At 33.7% G+C, this 12,774-nt stretch overlaps 2 protein-coding genes across 7 annotated transcripts in view; one reads left to right on the forward strand and one right to left on the reverse strand.

Annotated features, from left to right (window-relative positions):
- Positions 1-1,697: 1,697 nt before the first annotated feature.
- Positions 1,698-6,264, reverse strand: LOC128229028 (short coiled-coil protein B-like). Its single transcript, XM_052940665.1, has 5 exons — positions 5,896-6,264; positions 5,315-5,386; positions 5,048-5,134; positions 4,334-4,472; positions 1,698-2,389 (listed from the first exon to the last, which is right to left on the reverse strand). The coding sequence occupies exons 1-5, from the start codon at positions 5,951-5,953 to the stop codon at positions 2,362-2,364; spliced, it is 384 nt and encodes a 127-aa protein (XP_052796625.1). The 5' UTR covers positions 5,954-6,264; the 3' UTR covers positions 1,698-2,361.
- Positions 6,265-6,290: 26 nt separating this feature from the next.
- Positions 6,291-12,774, forward strand: part of LOC128229029 (uncharacterized) — a 75,403-nt gene continuing 68,919 nt past the window's right edge. For all 6 annotated transcript variants that reach the window (XM_052940666.1, XM_052940669.1, XM_052940670.1 and 3 more), the window contains exons 1-2: positions 6,291-6,388; positions 9,664-10,254. In XM_052940666.1, coding sequence (XP_052796626.1) covers positions 10,148-10,254 — 107 coding nt within the window. In that variant the 5' untranslated portion in view covers positions 6,291-6,388; positions 9,664-10,147. The remainder of the gene's footprint in view (positions 6,389-9,663; positions 10,255-12,774) is intronic.

Raw genomic sequence — 12,774 nt, forward strand, 5'->3', positions numbered from 1 at the left:
GCAGCAGATATCTTAGTACCACAATTCAAAAGAAGCTACTACTTTATGATAATGTTGACTTGGTGACAAGGAAAGCCATCAACACCGTGGCAATCCTGCGAAGATACGTTGCTAGCTGCCTTCAGGCCATAAAATCCCGAAGTGGTTAGTGAGGCCCATCCTCCCATGCCTGGTATCCACATATTGCCTAGATTGAAAGCAAACTGGACACAGTGCAAACAAGAGCAGCCTGCTTTGTGAAAGGTGACTACTGGAGTATGGAGCACAAGCCAGTTGATAGCCACCCTATGTTGGCCAACACTGCAACAGCAATGATCAGATGCAAAACTGGTTCTTCTGTACATCTTCAGTCATGGCCGTGTCAACATAACAATTGAGTGCATACTTCAGGGCTGGAATTTTATATTCTACTCAAGTTAATCTTATGGTCATACATCATTGACCAATTACTGTATTACTAGTAGTCAATTATCAATAACAAGTAATCAAATTAGCTACATCGTTCCTAGATCCAATTTAGACCAATATTGAATACCAGCCCTGGTCCGAAGCCCCGACAACTAGAGGTCATACTCTGAGGTTATTCCTGTAGTTATGGCACACACCTGTCTACAATCTTTCCTCCCATCTGGCATACACTTGGATGACCAGCTAGTTACTTGAGCCCAGACCCAGGTCTTTAGGAACAGGCTCAGCCTGCATCACTAGGCGCACATCAATTTTGCCTCACCGTCACCTTTTACATATTACCAAGAATTTGAATGCTCCAAAGAGGGCCCTGCACTCTTCTAGATAGGATGGTTTAAGTGAATGACTACTACATGCAACTGGTAATAAAACAAATTAAATCCTGCCTCAAACATGTTATAAAAAATTTCTCCCGCCTCAAATAATTAGATCCAAAAATGTGCGGGAAATCCTTGTCTTGCCCACAGGCAAAGTTAAAACAAGTATCCATATGGAACTCCGTTTATCGTCATCACACAACTACCTCCCTTTTTGAAGACCTTAGTGTAGGTAGCACCATGGAAACCTCGTCTTGTGACGACGTTTAGAATCAAAATTAATCATTTCTCGCGTCAACTGACACTGGAACTGTTTCACCCTTCATTCAAGAAATAATGCTGCACTCTCCTCAGAACTCCTCCATGACAACCACGAATTATCACATATCTATGTATAAGCAAGTTATTTCACTTCACCCTTTCCAAGTGTTCCAGCGAAAAAATACAATTTTAACTTTATTTTGTTTAACTGATGTGGTTAACCTTGTTTTCGCAAACAACCTATGCTCGGTTTTGGATGAACCTATCTTACACGAGCGGCCATGGAAGATACTGACAGACTTGTCTTTAAAAATGCAGTCTTTTGTTTTAGAGTAAGCATTTGACATCAACATTGAACAAAAATTGCCATGCAGGCCTCAGTAAATGTTACAAATGGTATTTGGTGACAAAAAAAATACACTTCCTATGTCAATCTTTACACAAGGTATGCAAAAAATCATGTGTTTCCTTGCCAGATCAAAATAATCCAACCTGACGCACCTCGCACGCAAGCCCCCAGTTCCTACTATGTTCTCAATCTACAAACACCTTCAGGAATTGACTTGGCATGTCCTATTCTCAAAATCACTTGTAGCCACCAAACCAAATTGCCAATCATTATATTGAATTTATGAAAAACATAACACGTCAAAGTTTCTTAAGTGAAAGACTTTATTACAACATAACTATAAAGCTAGTAAAGCAAATCTTTAAGGTATAAAATAATGAAATTACACAACATTATTATTTAAACAAAAAACACAACATTTGTACAACTTTTTACATGATCTACAGCTATATATCAAGGTATTCAGTAAGAGAAAGCTTTTTCCAACTTTCAAAATACTTCAGCCATAAAATAATTTTGAAATAATCATTATAAAAAACGAACTGTCAAAATATATGTTCATAAAATGTAAACTTCAGATCTACTGAAAAGATACAAACTTTTATTACAAATAAATAGAAACTTGTTTTATATAAATATTTAGCTTTCAAATTTCAGGGAAAGAATAATCTGTGTAACATGTAAGAGTATCATTTTCATATTTAATAGATCAAATATTCCATTTATTATGATTATACAATTTTAAAAAATACATCCAATGTACTCGTATAACAAACACCCTGTTGGCTTCCAGTTTAACTCAACAAAATAAGTATTCATGTTTTTAATAAATTGAAAATGAAAAAGTTTAATCATGAAAGGAAGTGAAGTAAATATAGCTTAGCCTACAAATATATAGACTTAAGACTGTGGAGATATTGCACTTGGTCCAGAAAGCAGCTTCAAACAGTTTCCATGGCAACCAGACTACTGCTTCTCCTTCTTCTTGCTCGACCTGTTGAAAAACAACAACATTGTAACACCAATCACATATGAGCCGCGTCACGTGATTTTGGGCCTTCGGACATATATTTACTATTACAATATTTTAAGGTATTTGAATGAAATTATATTTCAGGAAGATATTCTGAAAATTTCATGATGATATCACTTAAATTGCTTACAAGTAAGACTATGTATTGCACATTTTGAATACTAAATTTGACGTCATTCAAATGACGTCGTTACGAAAGCACATTGTTCAAAACGTGCAAAATTAACGTATCAATATCACATTTAGCTTATAATTTAAATTCTTTTCTTATCATAGAATCTTCAAAGACCATAAATTAAGATAAAAATAATGAATCAGTTTTGTATTTTTAATACATTTGGCAGTTTTAATCACAGACTATTAATGCAGGCAAAATATGTCGGGACGAAATTCATGGTTGCTATGGAAACATGAGTAAACCAATGGTCATAAATTGTGGAGAAAATGACGCACCAATGACAAACCTTAAAAAGAAAGAAGTTTGGAAGAAATTGATTAACATAGAAAAATCATTATTTTTGGCATTTTTTATTAATGATTATTTCATTTGTAATATTTATGTCCGAAGGCCCAAAATCGCGCGATGCAGCTCACCAATGGTATAATGATTAATAGTAATAGACAATAGGCTGATTGTACAGAATTTTCTTTAAGTTAACAAAGTTGTTAAAGTCCCGTTGTCAATGTCCCATTGTTAACCTTGAAATCTTTACTGCTCTGGAAGTTACTTGGAAACACTTGTGATCTGCAGTATTTCTAACAAGATTCGAGACATCTCTTTCAACTGTTCTCTTAAATATATGAACATATCAAAAATAGTAAACCTTTAATATTAAACAATGATGCTGTTAAAAAGGCGTTCTCTATACCAACAGAGTTCTGAACAATCAGCCCATTGATAACCAAGTTAAACAAAATCTTGTAACTTTACACACTGAAGTCAATATGACTTCAAATAATTTAAATGGGAATACAATAAAACTGTGAATGCTTGAGGACGCCGGGGACCGAGCTTAAACCTAGAATGATCAGATGACCTAATTTTTCATTTTAGTCTGTAATGAAATGTCTTACACTGTACTTTCAAAGTTTGAAGTCATCAGTTTTTTTTGGCACCGATTATGCACTGCCTTTTGGAAATTACTCTATTTTTGCCCAAAAACAACATCTTTAAAAACAACAACATGAGAACATGATTAAATTCTTGTCATAAGCTTTTCACATTTATTTTCTTAGATGCCCTTATCAAGTATTAGCGGTCATGCGTAAAGTGATAATCAGGTTCCGACACCTTTTCAAATCCCTTTCATCTGTCGTTGTAAATTTATACAACTTACGACAAATTTAACACCTATTTTTATTTTTTTTTTGCTTTCGGGAAAATGTTTGAAATTATGACCTCGAGGTAATCATAAGGTTTTTCACATGCCTTGTGTATTTGGGACTGGCAATCGTGCTCGAATCCTGGACTTATTTAGGTTTTGATCCAGCATCAGTATATTTTATATGAAAATAGAAGGAATAATGGTCAGAACTAGGCTTTGACCTTGACTCAACACCAGTTTTGGAACGAGTGCCTTTTCCAACGACTGCAGTTTAACTATTTATATAGGACCGCATATCTCAAATATTACCGAGTCATAACATCATGCTAAATAAATACCAGGAGAACCATTTGAGTCTGCCAACGCTCCTTTATTTTCCAGGATCATCAAGGAGAAATTAAAAAAAAATTCATCCAGATAGATGGAATTTGTTACATAATTGCATTTTTTGTTTTTAATGTAAACATGACTTGTATGATTGTAATAACAAATTTCTACATTTTGGTCAACATAAATGTTTTTGCATGTGCACAAAACTTAGAAAATATGAAAATATTTTTAAGTAACACATCCACGTTACTTTTTCTTGGCCTTTGGCGAGGTTGACTGGAACACGGAGCTTGCGGTCATCAAGTTCTCAATATACTGTCCAAGGACCTGGTTTTCCGACTTCAGCTTCAAATTCTCTTCCTTCACATTGTCCACACGACTCGACAGGTCTGAAAAAACAACATCAACAAAGTTCAAAAAGGTAAGGTAAAAGTAAGACCAGAATTATAAATATTCTTGTTTTCCCCAGCCAACCTCTGGTACAAACCACATTGTACAGTTTTAAAAGACACACTACTTCATAAATAATGGAATCATAGATCTTTAATATGAGTTTCAATAGCCTAAATATAACATTTTTTGATCGCCTTGGGGAAAATGTGAAATCTGGGTAACATAAATTTAGTGTTTGCCCTTGCTTTTTAGCTTGAAGAATCAAACTTTCCGACATTGAATTGTTGAAGTTCTTAGTCAGATTGTACTATATAGTTTATATTTAAATTATTCAGACACATAATCTGATACAAGACATACATGTATATAATGTGTTTAAGTATGAATTTTATTTTTGAAAGAATATCTGGATAACCACACAAAGTTAAATTAACCTGAAGAATATTTAATCAAATTTACCTTTACACATAAAATTATTGGGCTTAATAAACCTCTACCAAGGACTATATGCCGCTATGAATTTTTTTAAAGTTTTAATCTCATTTGTCATTAAGAGAAGCCCCCTATTTACCATCAAGTGTATTCTGCAGCTCCAGGACTTGAGTAATCAGGCGCTGTTTCTCCTCTTCCTCATCGCCATTTAGGTCAGACTCTACACCTGCAGCAAGACATACAAAAACAGTTTGTTAAGACTGAAGAATATAGACCCATTGTTGCCGAAACAACAACTTCATATTTTTCAAAAGCAAAGGTTTTGTTAATAATTTCCTATTTAAGACCATTATCAATGGCATGTATTCATTTTTAGGAGAGATAACTTAAAAAAAATCATTCTTACTGCTGGATCCAACAATTGTGTTTTGCGTATCAGCTGGATTGGTGAACACATTTCCACGAAGTGACAGTTCCCCTGAAAATAAATGATTCATATAAACTAAATATTGATTCAATATAATTCCTATTTTCAGATTTGTCTTTAAATCATTATCTTTTGAACATATAACATGTAATTGTATGTGTTAAAAGGGCATTCTTGCAGATCAATTAGGTTGTCTTTCGCATTTACAACCACTTGAGACAGTTTTAAAATGTAAGAATACCTGCTATCATCTTAAATATTTTTATGAAAATAAATTAGGAATATGAAGCATCACCAAAGACATGCTAAATATTTTTATGAAAATAAATTAGGAATATGAAGCATCACCAAAGACATGCTTTTAACGTTCAAACGTTTTGAAAACACTGAATGTGAGAATGTTATTTTTATAATAAACAATTTGAAAGTGTTTTGTCTCAACGGGAGAGTCAGAAATAAACAGTGGAGCAGGTCTTACCATCTGGCTAAGCGAAACCTGCATTAGTAAGAAATAAAATAAACATTAATTTGATTAAAATTAAGTTTTTTGACAGATTTACCTGCTTCGCTGTCGCTAGACAATGGTACATTGTACAGTTCTCCTTGCTGTGATGTCATTTTTACTTTGTAAAGCCTTAATCACAAGAAAGGCAGTTAAACAATCAGCTAGTTTACAAAAAAAATACTGAAATGATTGGATAAACTGTTGAGTAATCAGTTATTTTGAGTCATGTACTGTACGTATTTGGATTTCCCGATTTTTTTTGTTTTTAATTTCTTTCGAGAGTGAAACGGTTTCTACAGCGTCAACGGTGCTTAAAAAGAATTAAGAAAGCCTACAAATATTATGATTTTATGTAAAAACACGTTCAAAATGCTAATTATTCTTAATTGACAGAGCACTTGCTGCCTAGAACCTCCATTTTGAATTTGTGTATCACGTGATTCGACGTCACAAACATGTGCACTGGAGCTGTCAAGTGAGAAGTGTTGACAAAACTTTTTCGAGTTTAGTTTTATTAAAAATACTTAAAAAATGTGACCAATACTTGTGTGAGTATATTGTATTGAAAATAAATTAAAACATTACATGCGTTTTGTTTTATTCTGCGTGCGAAAAATGCTTTGAATGGTATAAAAATAGAAATATTTTGAAAATAATCTGCATATTTTTACAGGTAACCCTATCCAGGTAATAAGACTATTTTAGTTATGACATTGTTTGGTGCTTTTAGACATGTTTTTGTTTTCATTTTATTCCTAACACGACAGGAGATGCCAATTGTTATGTTAGAGCTCTACAACATTATTGTTCTCTGTGCAAGGTGTTCTGTTAAATTTCTTATTAGGCTGTATACAGTATAGGTTTACTTTACTAACTCGTTCTTACACATGCTTTTCAGTCTTCATGTCTGTGTCAACGTTTTTGCTAAATGTGCTGCATGGAAAAAGAGTTTTTGGTATTAGTCGATATAAACAGGGGCCAGTCATTTCTTGGCAGACTCTTGGCAGAGTTTATTGCATTGCGGGAAACAAATCAAATGCTCAAATCTTAAAAATGTTTGCACATTGCCTTGTGTTCTTTCCATTGAAACAACCAACTTTTATAAATAGTTCTGTCCTGTACTAGTCTGTTCAAATATTGGAATGAAATATCTTCTAGACCAAGCAATAAAAATCAAATTTTTAGTTGTTTATAAGTATGGTAATGGATTTCTAAATTGTATTTTGCATTTGGGCTTATGTAAACTCTTTGGCCCGTGGTTGGGGGCAGTAGGCACGTAAGAGGCTTTACTTTACAATTGCATTACCAGGTAGTAGCCTAGAAGGATATAGGTTATAGTTGAAGTATTGCAAATTAAACACATATACTAATATGGAGTGACAGAAAACCCTTGTATAAGTTAGCGTATTTGTAATATTAAATAATTAACCAGCTTCTTTGTTTATCGATGATGTTCAAGTAAGTAGATTATCAATTATTGACTAAGTCATATTGGCTATTAAGCTAAATAGACTAAGGACTTGAATCCATAGACACTTCTTGGCTGGATAGCAAGTGATGAGAAACAACACATATATTGAAAGTGAGTTTATATTTGACATTGTTGACTAAAGATGTACTTGTATTGAACATAATATATTAATTAACTGCTCTCAAAAGTATAACAATCAGACTCCAAAGTGCCATAATCATCAATATTAGCAAACAATACCACTGACAGGAAATTATGAACAAGCACTTAGTATAAATGAAATATTAACATGTATTTTTTTGTATGACAACACTTTTAAGTGTAAACTTTTTGTGGCTGTCTTCCTTCATGTGTTAAAGTATGTAATATACAGTACTATTTATAGTGAAACATCTAAAATTAGGTTCTTTATTTGACAGGTTAATTTGGCTTCATTTGCATATATTAAACTTGCATTGCAAAACAGTTTGCAGAAATAAACCATGTAAATTAATACATATAACAGAGCATGAAGCTGGAAATGCTGTTTTTTTAGGAGTGCATTAAGGATTGCTATTTGCCAAATTCTTCTTCCAGTGTATGTCTTTCTTATTTCTCATCGAAATTTTAGACCACTAGGAGACTAATTGGATGTAAAACGAGTTACCTAGAAATGCCAGCTCAGCATAATTAGATTTTCTCCCGTTGATGCTACTGATGTAATTGATAGTTTTTCTAGAAAGCCATTTAAAATTTCTCCTTGCAATCCAATATAAATGTTGGTTACATCCCAGTCAACTTGCTGGTTCAATTTGCGCTGAAAATAGACGGCTTTGGAGACAATTGTTTTAACCTTTGTTGAACTACTTCATGGAAGTTGCATCCTTAAATTTGCTTGTCTGGTTATTTAAGAAATTCATTTTAACCTTGTTGTCCTTGCTGTGCAACTAGTTTAAATGTTGTCTATGACTTATGTCACATATATATGGCATTCAACATGAAATAATATTGTTATCAAGGAAAATAATGCCTAGTATATATTTGTAGCAAGTTACACAACATTGGCAATTTTTATTTGTGGAGCTGTGCCCTTTGATCAACTGAAAGAAAATAACTAGTTGAGTTGGCATTCACATCGCATTCTTCTTCATGCCTTTTATTTGCACTGTAAAGAAGATTTAATGCTTCCATTTTGAATGAAAAAGAATCACAACATACCTGAACAATCTATTAATTAATTGCAAACAATGAAAGTCTTATATTTAGCTTTAAATTCAATAATTCAGCAATGACCTAAAGTAAAACATAGCATTCATTTTGGGGAAAATCAAGTGCTCTGCTTAGGTCTTACATAATCTCATGGTTTGATAAAGACTAGAACACATTACAGTGAAAGATAAGTGCTAAGGGGCCTTGTTTATGTTTTATAGGGTCAGACATTGATTTTGTTTTATTTCATGGGAGATGTGAACAAAATCCTTGTAACCCTGATAAATCATATTCACCAGATCAAATAAGAGCTCTATTAAATGTTTGCAGATAGGCCTGTGTTTGCAGATAGGCCTGTGTTTGCAGATAGGCCTGTGTTTGCAGATAGGCCTGTGTTTGCAGATAGGCCTGTGTTTGCAGATAGGCCTGTGTTTAGTGCACCCGAACCCTACTGGGCAAGACCGTAGACCCTAGAGTTTTTTCAACCCTAGATAAAAAAGCAACAAATCAGAATGTCACAACTTGCTTTACTGTTTTGACTGGACATAAAAAACAACAACACAACTTTGTCCCTTCACTACATAGCATTTTTAGAACATTGCCCTAAATTCAGATATATTTTTTAAAGGCCATATTGAAAAATATGATATAAAATGCCCTACATTGCCAAAAAGCATTAGTAGAGGAGATTGGAGAATTGAAAGTGAATTATTTTAGACTAAAATTTATTATTAAAAGTAGGTAAAAAAATCAATTTCAAGAAAGTTTGTCCGTATGAAATCTGAACGAGTCCTAAGAAATAAAATATCTAGCTCAATGTTATTTTTTTTTCATTTTATATTAATATAAATCCACTTTCTGTACAATTGTCCAGATATTGTTAAGTAACTAATTGTATTATAAGAGAATGTAAGTGCTCTTCCTTTATTCATAGATAACCATTTTTCACCATGAATCTGATATATATGTCTAGCAGACATGACCATTTGAACTCCACAAAGACACACTTAGCTGAGACAGTGTCTGTATGATATACCATAATGTTGTGAACAACTTTTTTTCTTGAAAGACAGACTTTATCTTTTGTCACATAACAACGTCCGATTTTGGCCATAATTAGGTTTTCTCCGGAACTAATTGACATGTTCCTTTTCTCATTGACAGGAGATGAGGTAGTTTTGAGCTTCACGCTGGAATTGTGACGATGAAGAAAATCTATTCACACCATGTGACTGTAACCTGAGAGGAACAGAAAATAGATAAATGAAAATTGAGAAAAAAGTCATTGCCAGGAATTTAATTGCCTCGTTCCTATCAAGGAGTTAGAATGTGTATCAGAGTCGGCAGTTTTGTGCCCTGCTGTAATTTAATGTAATTATCTGGCAATGAAATATCTATAGATCACTTTATTGTGTGATATTGGTGGAAGAACATTTTCTGGGAAGAGTTTGTATCCAGAGTGAAAGCATTGGGCATATTAAATTCAAATATCGAACCAGTCTGTGCTTTTGACTGGTTTATCAGAATGTGTGTTGAAGTGACATGGGAAGTGCCTCGCAATTTTACGTGCTAGTGTTCCTCCAAGCAGAGCGCTAGTAACCACCTTTGCACGTGCTTGGATTTTATTCAAGCATCGCAAGGAAAAGTCATGACGTCGGCCCTGGAGAGAAACGGCCTGAAATGTATGAACGCTGCACTGCCGGATAATGTTGAAGCGAAACTCTTCTCAGATGAAGGAAGGATTTACTATGTTGAGTAAGTATCACACGACAGGCGGTCTGCCGAGCTTGTTTAATTTATTATAAGCTGGGAATTACCTAGATGTAAGAACATCATGAGGTAATTGCTGTTATTGTTGTGTTTTTCATTTCATGTAATTATTTTTTCAAGGTAAATTGCTTTTTTTATAATTAACATGTTGCTGATTGAAAAATACATCAGATGGCCTTAGGGCACATTCCGGATTGTAATATTTTCATCTGCTATTGGCAAAAGTATTTTGAATTGAAACATTTGAACATTAAAGATCTCTATAAGATAAGATATAAATGTCTGTCAAACTTAAAATTTTAAGTGGATTACTTGTCTAGTTTACTTTTAAAACATTAAGTATAATTAAGGACAATTTTAAGGGCTTTTTTCCTTTTATAGATTGTTTTCAGAGAATTTCATATTGATAATTATTGATGAGACTAAACCAACTGGTTTTATATTTCATTTATGTTATCATGAGAAAACGGTTTTCTGTGTGACAGTGTGATGTGATCGAACTCCTATGGAATGATAAACGACATCACATATTCATAGAAACCTTGCATGGCTATACTTTATCACACTGAATAATTTAAGTAGCATACTTAAACTTGAGATGTTTGAATATTCAGGCAAGCAGTTTTTTGAATGAACTTACAATATTTCATGAATTCATTTTTCTCCCAAAACCTTTGTCAAGACACTCCTGGTCAGTTTATTATTAGGCCAAAAAAAAAAAAAGGTTTTGGTCATGTTGACAAAAAACAGTCAACAGTAAGGAAAACATTTTATTTTGAACATTTGTGATGATAGGAAATCAAGATGGCTTGACATTCCCCTCGTTGACTTGGCGGTTGTGGTCACAGTGCTACAGTATTTTTTGTATTATCAGCAGCTTTTTCAGAAAATGGTTTCAGTTGCAACTTCAGCATGTTATATTTATAAATCACTCAATGAATTTCAGAAGTATCAAATGCTAAGATCTCCATGCTTTGTCAAAATTCTGACATTTATTTTAAATTTTGCCAAGAAATTAACACAATATGTATAATCTGTATAACCATGTGCCTCGTGGTTTGCACTAAAAAAAAAATCTGTATAAAAATATAAAGAGGGTTATGATTTAAAAATAAGGTTGGTAGGGAACCTCGCACCACAATATTATTTTTTATGGCCTAAATTCCTAATAAATGTCACACTTTTCTTGCTATCAATTTATTATTGTATATCTATAAATTATTCTGCTGTAATGCAAGCTTAAGAATACTTGTTATTTTATAATTATTCCAGTAATTTGACTGTAAATACCTTATATTGACCATTGGCTTCTTGAAATACAGACTCTACTAATAGAAGTTGAACCCATTAATTGTCACCGCTGAATGGTGATAGATCTTTACAATGGACGTGTAAACTATTGATTGACCTCTCTATATAATGGCGCAAACAACCAGAACTGATTTTACAACTTAAAAATACTGAAGTATTTACATGGAAGATCTACTGAAAGATTTTATCTTGGGGCTCAGTAATCTGAGTGCTCCGTTTACAGACTTTTTAATGAATAGTAATCAGATTACCTACATGTAGTGAGCCTCTGATGGCATACATTGTATATGAAAAAATACAACTGATCGATATCAAAGCAATTATTACTTGGTGCAATGAACTGGGTAATTAATTTGATGAGAGTATCATGTTTTCCTCACAAACGCATCATTAACTTTTATCTCTGGAAAATGTCACACAATAATCATCATTGTAGGTCTATATGTTTGTTGTTACAGCTGCTGCAGAATTTAACAGAGAATTTCAGTGGCTTATTTAAAGCTATTGAATTTTTTTCACTTCATGAGCAAGATTTGAATCATGTCCAAGACATTCATGGTTTATTTTTCACTTTCCAAAAGTTATGTTTCCCCTGCATGAAGTTTATAATGATTTGATTATTATAATCAATTTGTTTATAACCATTGCAAGTTATATTAAGATAGCGGCACTTAATTTTGAGTTAGAGGATCAATTAAGCAAGACCTTTTAAAACAGGTTTAATTATATATTTATAAATATGATATAACCCAATCATGAGATATGTTTTTTTTACAATCTGATGTTGGTTTTCTTTAAATGGCTCAGCTGAGAAACACTTGTTCTCTAAAAAGTCTGACAACCCAGTAGTCTCCCTTTCTCATAATAATGCACCAGTCAATTGTAACCATGCCCCCCCCCTTAGGTTTTGGGATATACCGGGGATGGCCGAGGAAATGGGCCGTGTTCTTACCTTCCGGGTGGCCCCGCTGTCCAGGGTGAATGTGGTGGTTTTGTCTTAGCACCAAATATAGCAGGGATTGGGCTTAACCTAGGGTCCCTGGGTTGCAGGGGCATTTGGGGGGAATTTTACCAGCAGTTGGTCACCGGAGGACAGTGTTTTGACCCAGGATTGGCTGGACCGAAAGTTAAAATCCCCGCTATTCCCTAGACCTGGGGTGGCCGTGGTTACAATTGACCAGTGCATAAGTTTCA

Source organism: Mya arenaria, chromosome 3 (genome assembly GCF_026914265.1).
Source record: "Mya arenaria isolate MELC-2E11 chromosome 3, ASM2691426v1".
Lineage (NCBI taxonomy): Eukaryota > Metazoa > Mollusca > Bivalvia > Myida > Myidae > Mya > Mya arenaria.

Excerpts from the sequence above, each read along its gene's own strand:
- LOC128229028 (XM_052940665.1), bottom strand. The coding sequence starts at position 5,953 with ATGACATCACAGCAAGGAGAACTGTACAATGTACCATTGTCTAGCGAC. Across the intron at positions 4,473-5,047 it reads GCTGCAGAATACACTTGATG|ACCTGTCGAGTCGTGTGGAC; the intron begins GTAAATAGGGGG and ends TTGTTTTTTCAG. Across the intron at positions 2,390-4,333 it reads TCGCCAAAGGCCAAGAAAAA|GTCGAGCAAGAAGAAGGAGA; the intron begins GTAACGTGGATG and ends GTTTTTCAACAG.